General features: G+C 64.8%; 1 protein-coding gene across 1 annotated transcript; it reads left to right on the forward strand.

The window, feature by feature from the left end:
* Positions 1 to 2,300: 2,300 nt before the first annotated feature.
* SLC6A18 (solute carrier family 6 member 18) lies at positions 2,301 to 17,583 on the forward strand. The gene is made up of 12 exons (XM_069492764.1): positions 2,301 to 2,460; positions 7,657 to 7,797; positions 8,096 to 8,233; positions 9,637 to 9,818; positions 11,529 to 11,639; positions 12,388 to 12,500; positions 13,423 to 13,551; positions 15,459 to 15,615; positions 16,113 to 16,317; positions 16,614 to 16,773; positions 16,948 to 17,110; positions 17,389 to 17,583. The coding sequence occupies exons 1-12, from the start codon at positions 2,301 to 2,303 to the stop codon at positions 17,581 to 17,583; spliced, it is 1,854 nt and encodes a 617-aa protein (XP_069348865.1).
* The last annotated feature ends 2,021 nt before the right edge of the window (positions 17,584 to 19,604 follow it).

Raw genomic sequence — 19,604 nt, forward strand, 5'->3', positions numbered from 1 at the left:
CATACACATGTATGTTTATGTGCTGTTTGTGTGTATGTGCACACATTTGCATGTGTATGTGTATACATGCACATGTGTTATGTGTGAGCACGAACACGTGTGTGTGCATGTATGCACATATGCTTACATGTGTGTATACATTCACGCATGTGTATACATGTTCCCAGCGCACACACATCCCAGGGCCCAGCCTCCCTCCATGCTGGTCTTTGCCAGTGACATGGCGTGTACTGAGTCTGCGGGAGCAGACCCGGTTGGACTTGCCACGCCCTGCACATGCCGCATGGAGAGTCAGAGGCTGCAGCGTGGGGAGAGGCACCTGCTGGGCCTCACCTGTGTGCACAACGGGGACTGCAGCGTGACGGCCACCGTGGCTCCTGGGGACAGTGCCTGTGCCCGCCTGCCCTGGCTCCTTCCCCTGGCTGTTCACTGACCTGGGGACTCCCAAGGCGCGGTCAGGCCCGGCAGCGCCCGAGGAGCCCTGCAGAGCAGCGAGTTTGGGAGGACGCGGCCGTGTCCTCCGGGGTCCTGCCCTCAGTCAGCACCCGGCGAGTTCTGCGCCGCGGCCTCCCCTGGCTTAATGAGTGCCGGCCCCTCAGCCATTGCCCTGGCGCCACAAATCGATGAGCAGTTAAATAAAACTCCACTTGGCATAATTTAGGGCAGAAACCAGGGTTTGTGCTTTCTTAAAAGGATATTAACCATGTGAATTTTTAGCCAGGTGTCGGAAAAGGCCGGTTACAGGGTAACTCAGCTTGGCCGCCACCCCTGAGGGCCCCGGCCGTCCTGGGCCCCGGCTGTGAAGCCCGAGGCCCCCGACCCACTGGGCCACTGGGCGGAGCCAGCTGGTGTCTTCCTTCCGCCATCACAGGATGAATCTCTTCAGGGATTTGGCGTCCAGTGTCAGCCCAAAGGCACCGGCACTCGAGGTGTTTCCTCAATGAGCTGGTCACTTCTGCTTTTCGTTGAAAAATCTGGAAGTTTAAAGTTTAAATTAAGCTGGACTTTAAGACTTTTCACAGGCAGGACAAAGATTTGGTGGGTCCTGGTGCCACACTCCTCCCCGGCAGACACTCGCCACTCTTGCCCCTTCCTGGCACCTCCGTCCCGCCCACAGGCTCCAGCCCTGAAGCTCCCCAGAGCCGTGCAAGGTCCCGCGGAGGCGGAGCTGGGCGGCCGACCCCCGACCCCACCCGGCCCGCGATGCTCCTGCGGGCACAGCCGGGCAAGGCCAGGTGCCCACCTCGACCTTTTCCAGAGCTTGACTTGCAGCTGGGAAACGCTGACCAGCGCCCTGTCCGGCCTGTCTGCCCGGGGAGGCCCCGGGGCGAGTGGCACGGCTGCCACCATGACCGGTTAGGGGCCCCATCGCACCCTCCCGGCGAGCTGTTTCCTAGGCGTCGGCGTCTTTGCACGTGTGGGAGACACAGAGCGTTGTGGGCACCCAGCGGGGTTCCTCAGCCCCCGAATGCAGACGTGGCACTCTGGGGGGCTGGCCACGCCCCCCAGGCACTTAGCCCGACACACCAAGTCCAGGTGCACAGCAGAGCCTGCGCCCGGCTCCCCGTGGCCGCTTTTCCCCGACAGCCAAGCCCTGCAAGCACCCGGATGTGGCCCGGCCCACGGCCCACAAGCCCAGGGAACAGCCTGCCAGGTCCCCAGACGGTGCCCCGTGGAAACCAACCCCGGAAGGCTTCGAGCCACGAGTCCACTCACGCTGCCGTCAGGCAATGATGAGGCTGAGGAGAGAGGGCCTCGGCTGATAGAACGTTCTGGATCTTGTGCCAATGCCTGCATCCTGCCGTGAGGCAGTCCCAGAGCTTTGGGAGACGTCGCCGTTACAGGAAACTGGGTAGCAGGTGCGTGGCATCTTCTCTGTGCTGTCTCTTACGGTGCTACAGGAGTCTACAATTATCTCAAGATCAAAAAGTTAAATAAAAATAAGCAATTTTTAAAAACAACTGAACGTGCCCCAGCCTTGGGAGAGCTGGGTGTCCCCGACAGGGAACACGAGGCTGTCACTGAAACGGCTCTCACAGTGGTGGCACCAGGCAGGGTGGGCGCATCGGACACAGAGCGGGGGAGACGGCCGGGATGCGGGCGCCGGGCGGGCTGCTGGGTAGAGCGAGGCCCGGCCCCGAGTTACCAATTAACTGGATCCACCGGTTTTCCTTTAAATACACGAGAGAATGCGACGGAGGGGAGGCTGCCCGTGGCTCCCACACTCCACGGAGGTCCGGGGGGCTGCCTGCTGCCCCCTCTGCACCCCGACCCCCACGCCCTGGGGTGACATGGACGGCATGGCCCAGGCCCTGGGACCGGACTCGCGGGGGGACCACCCCGAGGACGGGAGGCCCAAGTGGGACAACAAGTGCCAGTACTTCCTGAGCTGCCTCGGGTTTGCTGTGGGGCTGGGGAACGTGTGGCGGTTCCCGTACCTGTGCCAGACCCACGGTGGAGGTAAGCCTGCGGCCTGAGCCCCGGTGCGCCCGCGGGGGGCTGTGCCCGTCCCTCGCCCCGGTCCTGGGCGGGAGCTGCCCCTGCAGCAGATTGCGGTGCCGTTCCCCAAGGAGCCCGGTCCCTCCGAGGTCCACCCCGTGGCCTTCTAAACAGGTGTCAGGGTGAGACAGAGCCCGCCACCCGTGACCCTCCCCCACACAGGTGCTCTTTGACCTTGCGTGTGGGGGGGTCCCTGCGGGAGTCCAGCCACAGGTGGCGGCGGTTTGCCCTGTCACTGCCTTGGCACGGCCAGGGTGCGCCAAGTTTCTCCCGGGCTCTGCGTGACGCCGGGCCTCACCCCCTGCTCGGCTTGGCGAGGACCCTCCAGATGGAGCCTCCCCGCGGGAGTCGGAACCACGGTCGTCCCGTGGGTGGCGAAGCCGCACAGGCGCGTGGGGGACAGGAACAGCTCCCACGCGTGCTCGCGCAGCCTTTCTCCCCGGAGGCGCCTGTGTCTCCTCCTGCAGCCACACGTGGTGGCCACGCTCTGCCCTCCGTGCCGGGGACCCGGGAGGGGAGGGACAGGTGCCACCCGGCGCCGTCACTGGTTCTCTCCTTGCTTGCCCGGCTGCCCAGTGTGCCCCTGGGGGGCCCGTCAGGCCGCAGGGCTCCCGAGAGCCCCCACCACGCCTCCCAGCTCTGCGTGGCCTCTGCCGCGCGTCACTGAAGACGTTTCTCTGGCTGGAAACGTGGGGAGGTGACTCTGGCCTCACCGCCCAGGGCACGGGGTAGGAACGGACGGACGCATGGGGCCTGGTGCTCCTGCTCAGCGAGTGGTCCTGCCCCGGGGCAAGCTGGTTGCCCCCCGGCCTCAGGCGGGCAGAGCCAGGTCTGGCGTAGCTGGGAGAGTGCGGGGGCTCCGTGGGGTCTGGTGCTGGCCCAGCCGCTGTGGAACCAGAGGAGATAAAGGCACTTTCTGCTGCCACTTCCCTTGTGCCTTGTTGTAAGGACACTGCTGCTTGAGAGTTTATTTTTTTCTGATTTGAGAAAGGTTCAGGCTGGATGTGGTGGCAGGTGCCTCTGGTCCCAGCTACTCTGGTGGCCGAGGCGGGGTGATGACAATGACCAGGAGTCTGAGGCTGCAGTGAGCTGTGATCGCACCGTGGCACCCAGCCTGGGCCACAGAGCCAGACCCTGTCTTAAAAAAAAAATTAAAATTAAAATTAAATTTTAAAAGGTTCCCTGGCCAGGAGTGGTGGCTTACGCCTGTAATCCTAGCACTCTGGGAGGCTGAGGCCGGAGGATCACTCGAGGTCAGGAGTTTGAGACCAGCCTGACAAAGAGTGAGACCCTGTCTCTACTAAAAATAGAAAGAAATTATATGGACAACTAAAAATATGTAGAAAAAATTAGCCGGGCATGGTGGCACATGCCTGTAGTCCCAGCTACTCGGGAGGCTGAGGCAGGAGGATCGCTTGAGCCCAGGAGTTTGAGGTTGCTGTGAGCTAGGCTGACGCCACGGCACTCACTCTAGCCTGGGCAACAAAGTGAGACTCTGTCTCAAAAGTAAATAAATAAAAGGTTCCCCGCATGTAGAAAATTTTGCAAATGTTCACAAGTGGAAAGAACAGAGTCCCCTGGAACTGCCGCCCCGGGGGCAGGGGGGTCTCTGGGGGTCTGGGGTGCGACAAGGCACATCGGGCCTCGGACCTGCGCACCGAGGTGCCGTCCCCGCGCCGGCTCGTCTGGAGGCACAGCAAGCCCTGAGGCAGAGGCTGGGGGTCCCTGTGTCACTCCTGGGCCCCTGCGGTGGCTCTGTCCGCGCAGTGCTGGGAATGGCAGCCGTGGTGCCCCATCCACACCTTGCTGACCAGCCCCGAGGGGCGGGGTGTTCGGGCCCTGACCGGCCCCAGCCCTCGCAGCCGGCTGAGGAGGGGCTGGCGCGAGCCCGCCTGGGTGCTGCCGAGGGAGGACAGCCGCCGGTCGCCACTGCGTGCGGGGGCTTCGTGGGGGGCTCCTCCGCCCGTGCAGTGCTTTAGCGGCTGTTCCCAGGTGTGAGATCGCTGGGTCAAACGTCATGAAATATTTAACTCGTATTTCACCGCGGTTGTCTGGCTGGCGACCCCGCCCTCCGCGTGAGACGCTCGTCTGACCTCACTTTAGCAGCCGTAAATTATTTTGAAAATAAGACACGCTTGCGAGGCAGACACCGTGTGGCATTTTAAATGTGCATGAACTCGTCACTCGGAGGTGGACGTCGTTTTCTCTCCTGTTCGTAACTATTTGGCTCCATAGGTTTTCTCCTCAAAGGTAAGACTGTGGAGCACCTTTGTCCCAGGTGTCGGGGACACTTGGAGCTTCACGGCGAGCTGCAGTCAGCACCTTTTAAACAGGAACACAGACCCGCAAACTCCCCCTGGACTGAGGCCGCTGCCTGGGACACGCTTCACACGCTCGCGGTGGCTCAAGTGTCGGCCCAGGAAGGTTTTGCGGCCCCGCCCCGCCCCGCCCAGCCACACGCCGCAGCCCAGCACGCACACGCACACGCACACGCACACGCACACGCACACGCGCCTCCCTCTCGCCTCTGCCGGCTGTGCCTGGAGGTCTGTGGACTCCGGCACCAAAACTGCCCTGCACTGGCTGCTGTGGTTTCATGACACGCCATGACACGCCTTGACACGCCTTGACACGCGGGGAACATGCCTTCCTGCCCCTTCTCCTTTGGAATTCACTGGCTGTTACTTCCCAAATGAGCCTCGCGGCCAGGGGCCAATTTCCAGGAGAGATTCAGAGCGTGTCTGTGTGGATTTGGGGACTCCCCGCTGTGACGGGCTGGCCACGCGCCCACGGGCGGTGGCGGCAGCTGTGGGTCCCACTGCCGGGGGCGCCGTCTTCCTTCTGCGCAGGTGCGGTTCTCTCCGCGAGGCTGCGGTGACGTGCGGGTTCTCCCAGACCCTCCGCGTGGACAGCTGCAAACCCAGTCAGCCGTTCACGGCCACCTTCGCCACGGTCGGCGGACACCCACATGCGTCCCCTGGCTGTCGGCGCCTGAGGGACACACTGAACTTGCCCCGGTCAGTTATAAACGGGAGACGCGTGGACCTTCCCTTCCCGCCTCGCAAATTGACCCCTCCTGTCTTCCACTTCAGCTCCGCAGCACGCAAGCAGCGCGGGGGCCTGTGCCCACCCGCCCCAACCCCAGGACCCGCAGGGCTGCCACGTGGTGTCTAAACAAGGCTTAACACGCACCCGGTGTGCCACGCAATCAGCGCTTCTGTTGCATCTTAGAGTTAGACCCTAACACACGCCTTCAATCTTGTCATCGAAAGAAACCTCGTTTCTCTTCCCCTAAACGGAGCAGGCCCAGCTGCACCACGTCAGCTACGGAGAGCAGCTCCCCCTCCCCTGGGGCTTCCGGGCAGGGCCGACCTCGGCCTGGGCACCGGAGGCCGCCCCTGGGCCGGCCTCCCTCTCCGGGCGGGGGAGGACACACCTGGGCCCAGAGCCGCTCCCCTGGCCTGGCGGCCACACAGCCCGGGGCCTCCACATGGCAGGCGTGTGCACCCCGGCCTGAGAGTGTCCGAGCGCGGCTGTGCGGCTGGGAGGCCCGCACCCCTGCCACGGGACCTCACCAGGCCGGGGGGACAGGGTGGGGGAAGAGGGGCTGCTGTGGGCGGCCCCCACTCGTACCAGCCCCTCCCCCTGCCCCCGGCAGCTGCAGCGCCTCTCCCCGCGGGAGCACCCGGGGGCCCTGGGCTCTGCTCCCCACGGTCGCTCCACGCCCCGGGCCACGCTGCCCTCACCCTCCCAGGAGGCGTCTTGGGGTGTCCGGTGCCTCCATGCGAGGCTGAACCCCCAGACTTCAACTCTGCTCTTCCACACTTTGTTTCACTTTTGCTTCTACGTGAACGACACCAACAAGAGCCGTGTTGCCCTCAAGCGCTGGGCCTGGAGTCCTGCGCAGAAGCCACCAAGGGCCGGGGCTCAGTGGCGACCTGCCCTCTCTGGGACCCGCTGTTCCCAAGTCAGTGACGAAACATCTGATGGTGACACCAAAAGCCAGAGTGAGGCTGCGCTGATGAATTCTGCAGGCACAAGCCTGTGGCGCAGAGCTCTGGGGAGCAGAGCTGACAGGGACGGCCGACGGCACCCGCTGCCCCTGTGCTCAGAGCCCTGGGCCACAAGGCCCAAAGCCAGGGCCACCCTGCAGCCTGGCCTGGCACCTGTGTGTGGGTGGGGAGCCGAGGGCCTGGGGCACAGAGACACAGAGACCCAAACTCGCCCGCGGGCTGCAGTTAACCGGAGGGAAGACGGCAGCTGCCAGCCCCTCGCAGCCCCCAGGAGGGCCGAGACCGGGCCCCATTGTGGGACGCGTTCTCCGCCTCAGCAGCTGAGGACGGCCACAGGGCCCAGGGGTCGGGGAAGCCCCTTCCCAGCGGGTCCCGCGGGCGGAGGCTGAACATCGAGCTCAGCCTGCGGGTACCGTCCGGACCACGAGGGCCTGTGGCTGTGCCCGCCGCCCGCTCACCCCGCAGAAAGGCCACCAGGCTCTGCTCGCGGCTTCCACTGGCTCGGGGAGTTGAGCTGGGTGTGTCCTCCCTGCGGGGACCTGCGGGGCCCTCGTCTGGCCGTTTCTGTGGCATTGGCCTCGAAGCACCAGATGGCACACGGAGGCCATTCCGCACGGGACAGGGACACGGGCCCAGCCCGACTCGGTTCTCGGGGCCTCTGAGACGACTTCTGCGACACCTCTGTGCACAAAGCGGCTCTCCAGGTCCCAGCCTAGCCGTGGCAGGGGTCCCGGGGTCCCGGCACGGACAAAGCCATGTGTGGAAGGAAACCACAACAAAAGCGCCGCAGGTGGGAGGTCACTGGGTGACGCAGAGCGGAAGCAAACCGGACCCTTCCCAGGAAGCAAGGGCAGCAAAACCAGCGCGTGTGCCACCAGACGACACCAACAACGTCCTCAGTTAACGCGTCTTCTCTCTGCAAATTCACGATTTCAGGAAAATCACGTCATGGGAGGCTCCCCCGGGGGCGAGGTCCCACCAGGCCCCTGCACCGCCCATCCCGCAGGGCCACAGGCCTGGCAGGGCCCGGAGCCCACGCGACAGGGTCCCCGGGGATCTCCGGACACAGGGGCCCAGATCACGGAGACTCAGGTCCCCCAGCCCAGCCCCTACCCCGCGAGTGCTGACCCCCGTGTCCTCGCAGGGGCCTTCCTCGTCCCCTACGCCGTGGCCCTGGTCTTCGAGGGCATCCCCCTCTTCCTCCTCGAGCTCGCCATCGGCCAGCGGCTGCAGCGGGGCTCCATGGGGGTGTGGACGGCCATCTCCCCCTACCTCAGCGGAGTAGGTACGCGACCTCCGACCCCTGCGCGGCTGCGGGACAGCCTGGGGGTGCGGAGCTGGGGGCACACGCCCGAGGGGGGAACACAGCAGGTGCAGGCTGGGGGGCAGCGGAGCCCTTGGGTGTGTGACTCGGGAGTCAGAAATGGAGAGCGTGGGCGGAAGGACATTCCGGAAGGTCATGGAAACTGGCACTGCAGCTCCCGTGTGAAGGCCAGGCCCTTCAACACATGTTTTAGTGTTTCGTTCTGGCTGGTTCTAGGCAGAGGGGGCCGGGGGCGGGGCTGACGCTGCCGTGTCCGCAGGGCTGGGCTGTTTCGCGGTGTCCTTCCTGGTCAGCCTGTACTACAACACCATCCTCACCTGGGTGCTGTGGTACCTGCTCAACTCCTTCCAGCAGCCGCTGCCCTGGAGCTCCTGCCCGCCGGACCTCAACAGGACAGGTGAGGTGCGCCCCGGCCGCGGGGGCAGGTGCTCGCCGGCCGGAGGTGGCCAGGGGACTCGGACACTCGGTGTCCACACGGGCACGCGCCTCCCAGACCCTCCCAGAAGCACACGTGCCGTCCGGGCCTCTCTGCCAGCCTGTGCTCGCCCCCTGCGCCCAGGGCACCGAGCCCCGGCTGGTTCTCGGCACGACGGAGTCACTGTCTACGTCCAGACTCAGCCAGGCGCTCCATCTGGGGATGCCTTGGAGACGAGGGTGACATCCGTCTTTTCCACGGCTGCTCGTTGACACTGTTTTCCTTCCTCCTCTGACCAACACAAAAATCACGTCGGCACACGCTAAACAAGGGTGGCCCCGCGGGGCTGGGCACTGACTCCGCACCGGGACGCCCCCACGGGCCCGGGCCGGCAGACACCTCAGGGGGCAGAGGGCGCTGGCCACGGTGGTCAGCCTGCCGGGCCCTGGCTGAGGGGGCTGGTCCTGCCGCTCGCCCCCAGCCACACTCCGGTGGCTGCCCCAGCACGGTTACCTGCAGCCCTCGCTCCTGGGTGGCGGCTCGTGTGTCTCGAGTCCCTTCTGCCCTGCCCACGGGTTCACTTGCGGCAGGCCCGGCGGCCCGGAAGAGTTAAGTCCCCTCTCGGGTGCACAGTGGGGCCGTCACTGCATCCCGGACACCTGCCTCGCTCCACTGAAGGAAGGTTTCCGGGAAGCTGCCCGCAGAGGCCAGCTCTACCCGCACGGCGCCTACGCGCTTCCTTCCCGTCCCCAGGCCGCGCCCGGTGTGGCAGCATCCGCACAGGGCCAGGCTGTGAGTGCTGGGTCACAGCTGGGGCCTCAGAAGGGCCCCTGGGCCAGAGGACGGCGTGGAAGGAGGTGCCCGTGACGGGAGCAGTGGTCCTGTCGGGGTATTTGTGGTCCCAAAACTTCACCAGAAGGGACCCCCGCATTTCCACATTGGGTGTCCGGGGAGTCCGCTGCTATGAGTCCCGAGAGGTGTCCCAGGACCTTGCTGGCATCACATGCTGTCTCCAGCTCCGTGTCAGCCCAGGACCCCGCGGGAAAGGGAGTGGAACGTGCCGGACAACCACACATCGGACACATGCAGCTGCTGCTCTTGGGGGGTTCTGTGCCATCCTTGGGGGTCTTGGGAGGAAGTGAGGGGGTCCACGGTCAGCATAAGCGCTGGCTTGACACAGTGACAGTGACACCCAGAGGCTGCCAGCCACCTGGGCCCAGCAGGGCTCATAAACCTTGAGAAAGTGGAACTTCCCAGTGAGGTTTTCACACTCTGCTTCTCCCCCTCAGCGGGGCCCACAGTGAGGCGGGAAAGGGCTCGAGAGCAGCTGCAGGGAAGGCGCCCCGAGCCCCGTGCCAGCCCGTGATGGGCCCTCCCGGTTCCAGGGTTCGAGGAGGAGTGCCAGGGTAGCAGTGCCGTGAGTTACTTCTGGTACCGGCAGACGCTGAACATCACGGCTGACATTGAAGACAGCGGCTCCGTCCAGTGGCGGCTGCTGGTCTGCTTGGCCACCTGCTGGGCCATTGTGTACATGTGCGTCATCAGAGGCATTGAGACCACAGGGAAGGTGAGTCGGCGCCCCCACCCCCAGCTTCCTGCAGCCTCAAGGACCCCTCCCCGCCTGCACACGTTTGCTCTTGTGCCTGCAAGCTCTGCGGTGAGGGGCACACGCATTCGGGACGACCACGTCTTCTTAGAGGATCGATCCCTTCATCACTACGAAACCACCTTTTTAATCCTGGTGGTATTCCTTCCTCTGAAACTGACTTTATATTAAAATGGCCATTCCAGCTTTCTTCTATGTTAACAGTGTATGTTCGAAGTGTGTTTCTTACAGACAGCATATAATTGAGTCTTGGTTTTTTTTCAATCCAATCTGACAATCTCTGCCTTTTATTTGGAGTGTAAATCATTTACGTGTCATGTGATTATTGATATAGTTGAGTTTAGCTCTGGCATTGGGTTTATCGTCCATTGGTTCCATCTGTCCCTTGTTCCCGTTTCTCTCTTTCTCTAGTATTTTTGCGATTCCACTCTATCTCCTTGGTTGGCTTATTACCACTAACTCTTTTTGTTATTTTAGTGGCTGCTTTAGGGGCTACAACATGTGTTTCTAACTCGTCACGGTCTGTCATCACGTGACTTTGTGCCACTTTATGTGTAGTTTAAGAACCTCATCACATTTATTTCCGTTCCTTTCTTCGCAGGCTTCGTGTTTTGGTTGTCAAATATTTTACTTATGATACGTTGTAAAGAGCAAATACACAGTGATCAGTTTTGTTGTAAACAGGTAATCATCTTTTAAACAGCGTCAACAATGCAGAGCTCCCGTGTGGCTCCACGTGGGCAACAGAAAGGACCACTGGCCTGGGGGCCTTCAGGAGCCAGAGGCCCCTCCCCGGCCTCTCTCTGGGGCATCACTGGGCCAATGTCGTGCACACATGGACCCTTCTTAGGTGACGGCACTCAGTCCCCACACCCCGGCCCGTAGGCCACAGAGCTTTTGTGCAGGATCCGATGCCCTGTGCCCTGTGCATTTTCTTAGTGAACTGAAATCAAAATTCCTCCCATGGGAGGGTCTTCATGCTTGAGAGGATTGGAGTTACTGAATTAGACCAAGCAGCCACGTAGACCCAACAAGCCAGCCAGAAATTCCAAATCATGCTATTATGCAAGTCCCTTAAGAACGCATTCCAGGTGATTCTGCAAAGTTGGTCTGAACTAGAGGACGCAGGGCAGGAAGGGAGGGCAGCGTGCCCACTTGCAGAGTTTTCACGTGGACACCTCGTGTGCAGACCCTTGCACACCCCGACTGAGCACTGGGGACTGGCTCTGCGGGGGAGGAGGGTGCGGGCAGGTGTGGCCAGTTGGCGGGGGCCTGGGGCAGCGCAGCAAGGGCTGGGAGAGCTTGAGGGTGGACAGGAGGGAGGGGGTGGAGGCCAGAGCTGCTGGGGGCCTGGAGGAGATACGGCCCAGGGCCCCCCAGGGTCCCGCCCCCCTCAAGGGAGGCCTGCCTGCCCCTGTGGGCAATGCCCACCTCAGCCGACTCCATGGGCGCAGACGTGTTAAGCTGGTGACAGTGTGACTGTTCCTGGTGAGCCCCACGCCCTCCAAGCTGGTGCCCCACGGACCCCAAAGCGCCCAGCCCGTCCGTGCAGACCCCAGACAGGGCCGGCAGCTCTGAGCACGAGGCACTCACCAGCCCTGCTTGCTTCTCTAAGGCCCGTCTGCGGAGCAGGTGCCGTTCCGAGCCTGATCCTGTGGTCTTTGCTCCCAGGCGATCTACTTCACGGCCCTGTTCCCCTACCTGGTGCTGACGGCCTTTCTCGTCAGGGGGCTCACCCTGCCCGGCGCGGTGCACGGACTCACCTACCTGTTCACGCCCAACGTAAGTGGGTCCTGCAGCTGAGCCCAGGGCCTCGGGGGTCCGTCCCATACCCTCAAGGGGCAAGCAGCTCAGGGCAGTGTGAGGGAGGGGAGGAGGGCCTCGGGGTCGCAGGAAGGTCACGCTTGGGGCGAACCTGGGACCTGTGGACTCTGGCACCTGCAGGACACCCAGGGGGAGACTGGTGTCAGGGTCAAGGAGAGGCCAGCCGGGGACCTGCTGCCCCTGCCCTGGACCCCACACCACCGAGAGCCTAGTGTGGCTGCACACACCCACCTGGGAGCCACAGGACCCAAGGGGCTGCACCCTGCTAGAACATTCCACAGCACCCAGCATGCGGCACTCCCTGCTCAGCACCTGAGGGAGGTGCCAGGGCTGGCGTGAGGGTGGGCAGCTGGGTGCCGGCTCGTCTGCCCAGAGACCCCACTGAGCTTCCCCAGGCACCCCCAGAGGTAGAAACACTCAGCACGGTGTGCGGTGACCCCTACCCCGGGGGCCCCTGGTCTGAGAGCAGAGTGGACGTGCCCAGCGTGAGCAGGCTCCAACCCAGGCGGGAAAGCCAGTGTGTGCCGCATCAGAGCTGCCAGCACACGCCTGCACGCTCCCGAGTGATACTAAACTGTTCCCAGTATCTGAGCAGGTCACACCCAGAATGTCCCAAAGGAGGCCTTGGGAACATTCTGGAACAGTCAGAGCTGCCAGCTGGTGTGGTTTGCCTGCGGTGAGAGACGGTCTCCCTGACTCGTTCCAGATGCAAACTCTCCAAAACCCCCGAGTGTGGCTGGACGCGGCCACCCAGATATTCTTCTCCCTGTCCCTGGCCTTTGGAGGACACATCACCTTTGCAAGTTACAACCCGCCCAGGTGGGCATCGGACTCGGTGTGACCCCTTTGTGGCCACGGCACGCAGCCAGGGAAGCTTGGGGGACGCACCAAGTGCCTCTCGACCTCGGCATCGAGGGGCCAAGGGTGGCCTGGTGTGGACCTGAGAGAGACCCTCACGCCACCCTGTGGGCTCCCAAAGACCTCTGGGTTCTGCAGTCACTGAGACGCACATCCCCAGAGGGCAGGGGCAGGGCCGTGTCAGCTTCCTGGGGCCGCTGCAGGAGGATGGCTCGGGAGCTGGGCTGTGACTGGGCACGGTCCACCCGAGACGTGTGTGACGCACAAGGCCGTAAAAGCACAAAACACAGAGTGTCGACCTCGACGGCCACCCAAGTAGGCTCAAGGCCACACAGGTGCAGACGTGAGCAGACGTCGCGTCCGCGAGGCGCCCGTGCAGCTCCACCCATCACAAAGTAGAGCCGGGCGCCCGCGACAGGCTCGAGCAAACCTGATTTCCTGCAGTTGCCGGTGTTTCTGCTCCTCGGAGAGGGGACGCACGGGCCGGGAGGGCCGGGGTGGTCTCTGGGCGGCTCTGCCACCAGCAGCCTGTCGGGCAGGACGTGTGAGCCGGGACCCCAGCGTGCTTCGGGGCCTGACACATGTCTGCCTTGAACGCACGCGCAAGTGCGCCATGCGCATTTCTCCTTTAGAGATCACCTCAGGAAATCTGCACGCCAGGCCCTCCACGAGTGCCCTGCCCTCAGCTCCCGGTTGCCCCAAAAGCCTCTGGGGGGTTCTGGGTCTGCGTGGAGGGCCCGGGGCAGGGGTCTCGCCTGTCCTGAGACCACAGGGCCGGCGCCAGGTTCGGTGGGGGCCAGGAGGGAAGCCCCTCCTCCCTTTCTCCCCAGATGCAACCCAGTTACGACCCGCAAGGCCCATGCTTGGGTGTGTCTGTGCGCAGGAACAACTGCAAGACGGACGCCGTGGCCGTCGCCCTGGTCAACAGCATGACCTCCCTGTACGCGTCCGTCACCGTCTTCTCCGTCCTGGGGTTCAAGGCGACCAACGACCACGGGCACTGCCTGGACAGGTAAGCGCAGGTGGCGCGAGGGGCTTTGGGGGCTCGGCCAGCGACGGCTGCACCGGAAATCCCGCGTTGCTGGCGCAGGCGGCGTGGGGTATGTTCCATTCCTGCAAGGCAGTGGGGGACGGTGTCCCCCAAACGTTCACGTCCACCTGGAACCTCAGAACATGATCTGGTTGGAAAAGGGTCCGTGCGGATGAGACTTCAGAGTTGAGACGAGTCATCCTGGAGGGGGGTGGGCCCTGCGTCCTTGTCAGATGTGAGACGCAGGAGAGAGACACAGGGCAGAAGGCCGCCCGGAGACAGGGGGAGACGGGGGCCACGTGGCCACAAGCCAAGGGACGCCTGGAGCCTCCGGAAGGCGTGTGGCCCTGAGGCGCTTTGACTTCAGACATCGCCGTTCTCCAGCACCGGGCGGAACACAAGGCACCATCTGTGTCACCTGTCGGGAGCCCCAGGAGCCGCCGCAGCCAGGCCCCCACCTGGGGCTGCACCGTCGGGGGCCGACACAGTCAAGCTCCTTATTGCATGTCGGGTTGGTCGGGGCAGACCAGCAGGTCCCGCTGACATGGGGCCACTCTGCCCTGGCAGGGACACTCGGCCGGGAGGAGAGGGGTGCTCCTGGCCCCCAGCACGCTGCACCCCCTGTGGCGCCAGGACGGCCCAGCCCCAGAGAGCCACCTGGCCCAGAGTGTCCCCAGTGCCGCGGCAGAGACAGGCGCACCAGCACAGAGGCGGAGAGGCCAGGGCAGCTGCTGCACGTGCGGCCTGAACGCCTGTGCTCCAGGAGCCGTGTGTGCTCCTCGAGGAAAGTTCCAGAGAGGCCGCAGTGCCCGCGCCCCAGCAAACAGCAGGACCCGCGAGCAAGAGCAGCGGGGACGGCTCTTCCGGCTTCCTCGGGGGAGAAATCAAGACCCAGTGCGGTCAGAGCACCTTTGTCTTCCCTCAGGACATCAGCCAAGTGGCTGCGTCCTGCCGGGGCCTGTCGCACCGTGTGAGCCAAAGCCGGTGACCGTCGTCCCGGACTACGGTGCAGTCGGGTCTCGTCACTCCCGGCTCTTCTGTCCTGCGAAGGCTCCCCAAACCCCAAGTCAGCGCGTGCTGCACCCCTGCCCCTGGGGAAACGCAGGGTTAGGCTCTGGCCACGTGTCCGTCAACGGGTCCACACACGACCTGGCGTGTGTGTTTCCGCGTCACCCGCATTGTCCACTCACTGACATCGAACTCGCGACGGCGCAAGCTCAGCCGACACGGTTGCTCCGCGAGGCGCGTTAGGGCCTCTCGTGTAGACTCGCTGAGCAGCACCTCGGCACTGCCCGGCCAGGGCTCTGCAGACAGCGAGACCACCAGCAAAAGGCACGAAACCGCACAAAGTGTGACATGCACCCCCGGCCAACTCTGGAGCCCCCACGCCGGCCACGCAGGGGGCTGGGGGTGGGTGGACGGGTGGAGGGAGGGCCGCTGTCCTCAGGACCGCTCCGCGCAGAGCCGCCGCCCTGAGAGGGTGTCTGCCGGGCCTGGGTCTGCTCCCCGGGGTGTCTGCGTCGGAACCTCGAGCCCAGCACAGGATGACCTACACCGGTGGGGGTGGGGGGCCAGCTGGGGCCTCGTCCGCAAAGCCCCGGCCCCCAGCCTGGACGCAGGGCCTCCGCGCCTGTGGGGCGAGGACGCTGCCACCGCCCACTGTACCCAGGGGAGCACCCCCGTCCCAGGCCCAGGAGGTTGAGAACAGCACCCTCCCCTGCGAACATGGTGTAAACACGGTCCCCACCACGTGCTGGCCCCCACAGGAGCCCGTGCCCCCCAGCAGGGGCCAGAAGGGACGAAGCCATCCGGGACACACGACCAAGGGGCGACTCCAGACATCTGGGGCCGGGCCGAGAGTCGGCGCTTAGCAGCCCTTCTGCCCACAGAAACATCCTCGGCCTCCTCAACGAGTTTGATCTCCCAGAGCAGAGCATCTCCAGGGACGGCTACCTCGCCGCCCTCGCACACCTGAACACCACCCAGCCGGAGAGGGTGGCCCGGCTCTCGCTGAAGGCCTGCCACCTGGACGACTTTCTGGACAAGGTACCCAGCACCCCGGCACAGGGCACACGGATGCCTCGCTGCAAACGGCTGCAGGCATTTCCCACAGACCCGCCCCAAGCCGGGCCCAAAGGCCATAAACCCAACCCCAGCCCGTCTCTGTGCCTCAGTTAGCCCGGCCTCGCAGGCAGCTGTCTGGCAGCGCCCCTGCCCAGCAGGCCTGGGGGCCGGGTTGACCCGAGAGAGCGGGCACTGCTGGTGCCCAGAGCCAGGGGACGAGGCAGCCGGCAGGGGTCACCTGGCCCGGCCATGGCCTGAGTCTGGCTGCGCTCAGGGCCAGCCGATGCCTGGACCCAGGGCCACAGGCTGGGGACGTGCAGCCGCGGCCGGGAGGCTGGTGCCAGGGCAGCGGTGCCGGGCGCCAGACCCAGGCCCAGGTGCCAGGCCTCCTCGCTTGCTGTGGGTGCCCCTTCCGCCCGTCGTCCCAACCGCCCCTGCGTGCGCACCCACGTCCCACGCTGGGGCTCCGTGTGCTGCAGAGCGCGGCGGGCCCAGGCCTGGCCTTCATCATCTTCACGGAGGCCATCGTCCACATGCCCGGGGCGCCCGCCTGGGCCGTCCTCTTCTTCGGGATGCTGTTCACCTTGGGCCTGTCATCCATGTTCGGGAACATGGAGGCCGTCATCTCGCCACTGCAGGACATGGGAGTCGTGCCCAGATGGGTCCCCAAGGAGGCCCTGAGTGGTGAGTGGGCGGCTCGGCCACCCTGCAGGGCCCATCGCCCTGTCCTGCTGCCATGTCCCCTCCTCAGCGGGGAGCGCGAGGGCCGCGTCTGGGTCCCAGGGGACGGCGGCCAGGCTCTTCCTCACCGGAGACCGTCACGCGGAGCCAGTTGAGGGAGGGGAGGGCTTTCCCTCCCCCCAGCCCCTCCTGAACGGGTCCTTCCTGCTCTGGGCACACATGGGAGAGACGCTGGGGCAGGGACCGGGCCTCCTCTCAGACGCGGGGAGCCTGACCCTGGCCCGCCCGCCCGGCCCCAGGGCTGGCCTGCCTGGTCTGCTTCCTCCTGGCCACCTGCTTCACGCTGCAGTCTGGAAACTACTGGCTGGAGATTTTCGACAGTTTCGCGGCTTCCCTGAACCTGATCATCCTGGCCTTCCTCGAGGTCATCGGGGTGGTTTACGTCTACGGGATGAAGCGGTGAGCTGTCTCCTCTGGGGCCCTGCCAGGGTGGGACCCGGCCGGGGGCTGGTGGGTGAAGGCACAGTCCATAGCTGCCCAGGGTGCTGGGAGGCGGGGGGCCCAGGCCTGTGCTGCCCAGCCCTGAGCGGGTCACACTGGCTGCTGTGGAGCCTGAGCCCCCCGTCTGTGCAGGTTCTGTGACGACATCCAGTGGATGACTGGGAGGCGGCCCGGCCTCTACTGGAGGGTGTCCTGGGCGCTGGCCAGCCCCCTGCTCCTGCTGACCATCTTTGTGGCCTACATCGCGTTCCTGGCCCAGAAGCCACCGAGCTACAGGGCCTGGAACCCCCAGCACGTAGGTCCTGGTGGGAACCCCCCAGCCCCAGAGCAGACCCCAGGCCTCTCTCAGGTGCCCACACCCAGGAGAGGCTCCACACCAGCCCCCAGATCCAGGCCCAGGGCAGCCTGGCCCCGGCGCCGGTGGGTCTTCCTCTCCCAAGGGCTGGGCACTGGCGCTGTCCCCACTCCATCTGGGAAGGAAGAGGCGAGGCCTCCCGCTGCAGGGGCGTGGTCCGGTGGTCCGGCCGTGGGCTGGCCGTGCCCCCTGGCGCCCGCTGACCACGCCCCCCGCAGGAGCGGTTCCCCGCGCGGCAGGAGAAGCGCTACCCGGGCTGGGTGCTGGCCGCCTGCACGCTGCTGTCGCTCCTGCCCACGCTGTGCGTCCTGGTGGCCGCGCTGGCCCAGCTGCTCGCCCGGCGCACACGGAGGTGGAGGCCCAGGGACGCGCGGCCAGACGCGGACACCAACAGGGACACGGACACGCGCTGACGCCACGGACCGGGCCCGCAGGGGCTGTGGGGAGCCGGCCTTGCCCCACCCGCCGAGCCGCTTCAATACACACGCATGCGCACCACCCACTGAGCCCGCCTGGTTTCTTCCCCGAAGCCTGCGTGGGGACCGAGAGCACGGGTCCCCGGGCCTGGGCCCTGGCTGCGTTGGTGCCGCCCCCAGGTCCCGCTTGGCACCCAACGACTGGGCTGTCAGAGCGTCTTGGTACAGCGGCTGGGGGTCCCGGCTGCCTGGGAGGACAGCCCAGGGGGTCTGCGCAGGTGTTTGGTCCGCGCAGGCACCTGGTGTGTGCAGGTGCCGGGTCTGCACAGGTGCGGGACCTTGGCATCTTGGAAGTCGCCGGGAGAGCCTCATGTCTGTGTTTGCTCGGAGGGCAGCCTGGCCCCAGGGCCCTGCCCGCACCCAGGCTTGGGTCCCGGGGGGTAGGTGTCACCCCCACACAAGGCTTGCAAGCGGCAGGGACCCAGGTCTTGGCTGAGACCCCAGGACAGACACTCCTAGGAAGCACCAGCCACTGAGCAGCATCCCGGGTGCGGGGTCTGGGGTACAGGGTTGGCGTCCGGGATGCAGGGTCGGGGTCCAGGATGAGGCCTGTAGGGTCTGGAGTGTGGGGTGCAGGGTGCGGGATCTGGGATGTGGGATCCAGGGTGTGGGGTCAGCGTCCGGGGGTCTGGAATGCAGGGTCGGGGTCTGGGATGAGGAGTGTAGGGTCTGGAGTGCGGGGTGCAGGGTGCGGGATCTGGGATGTGGGGTCTAGGGTGTGGCGCGGCGTCCGGGGGTCTGGGATGCAGGGTCGGGGTCTGGGATGAGGAGTGTAGGGTCTGGAGTGCAGGGTGCAGGGTGCGGGATCTGGGATGTGGGGTTGGCATCCAGGGGTCTGGGATGCAGGGTCTGGAGTGCGGGGTGCAGGGTGTGGGGTCTAGGGTGCGGGGTTGGCATCCGGGGGTCTGGGGTGCAGAGTCGGGGGGTGTAGGGTCTGGAGTGCAGGGTGTGGGATCTGGGGTGCGGGGTCAGTGTCCGGGGGTCTGGGATGTATGGTCGGGGGTATAGGGTCTGGAGTGCAGGGTGCAGGGTGCGGGATCTGGGATGTGGGGTCGGCATCCGGGGGTCTGGGATGCAGGGTCTAGAGTGCGGGGTGCAGGGTGTGGGGTCTAAGGTGCGGGGTTGGCATCCGGGGATCTGGGGTGCAGAGTCAGGGGGTGTAGGGTCTGGAGTGCGGGGTGCAGGGTACGAGATCTGGGATGTGGGGTCTAGGGTGTGGGCTCGGGGGTGCAGAGTCTGGGGTCCGGCTGGAGCCGCGGCGGAGGCAGTCAGCAGGGCCAGCTGACTCTCCCTGATACTATTTCCGAGAAACATTGCAATTAGGCATTTTAATTTTCCCAAAGTGTCAAATTTGTGTTTGTTAAGAAGGTACAAAAAAGCTGATATTGAACGTTCCTGCTCTCCCAGGGGTCAGGCACTCAACCATTCGTTCGCTTTCGCTCCGAGTCACGCTGGCCACCGCACTGCGTAGCACTGGGGGGTAAACCCGGCCCCAGCCCCTCGCCCACCGTGCTCGCATGTGCCCCTCCTCGGGCAGCACCAGGGTCAGGTCCAGAGCGCGGGCTCTGGACGCAGGTTTGCTTGTGACTTGCCTCAGGGCCACGGGGGACCTTGGCTTCGCTGCCAGGATCAGCCTCCACGAAGACCCAGACCTTCCATCTTGGCCTTTTAAATACGCATGGGGCTGGGCATCGCTGTCCGTGGTGCTGAAAGCCACAGCCACACGCATCCTACGGAATTATCAGTAGCGGTGACAGGTTTGTGTCTGCATGACTTTGCCCACGGCCAGCTCGGAACCCACAGCCACCGCGGCCTGCCCACAGAGGCCTGGGTGCTACACGCAGAATTAGCTCCAGCGTGTCCCCACCTGAAGTGCATCCCCAGCCCACCGCAGGGCTGAGCCCTGCACCTTGCCCTTCCACCCTGCGATCACAATGCGTCCCATACCTGTCGTGAGG

Source organism: Eulemur rufifrons, chromosome 17, assembly GCF_041146395.1.
Source record: "Eulemur rufifrons isolate Redbay chromosome 17, OSU_ERuf_1, whole genome shotgun sequence".
In the NCBI taxonomy this organism is placed as follows: Eukaryota; Metazoa; Chordata; class Mammalia; order Primates; family Lemuridae; genus Eulemur; species Eulemur rufifrons.

Coding starts and splice junctions, on each gene's coding strand:
- SLC6A18 (XM_069492764.1), top strand. CDS start 2,301: ATGGCCCAGGCCCTGGGACCGGACTCGCGGGGGGACCACCCCGAGGAC. Junction 7,798..8,095: donor CCCCTACCTCAGCGGAGTAG/GTACGCGACCTC, acceptor CCGTGTCCGCAG/GGCTGGGCTGTTTCGCGGTG. Junction 12,501..13,422: donor GCAAGTTACAACCCGCCCAG/GTGGGCATCGGA, acceptor GTCTGTGCGCAG/GAACAACTGCAAGACGGACG.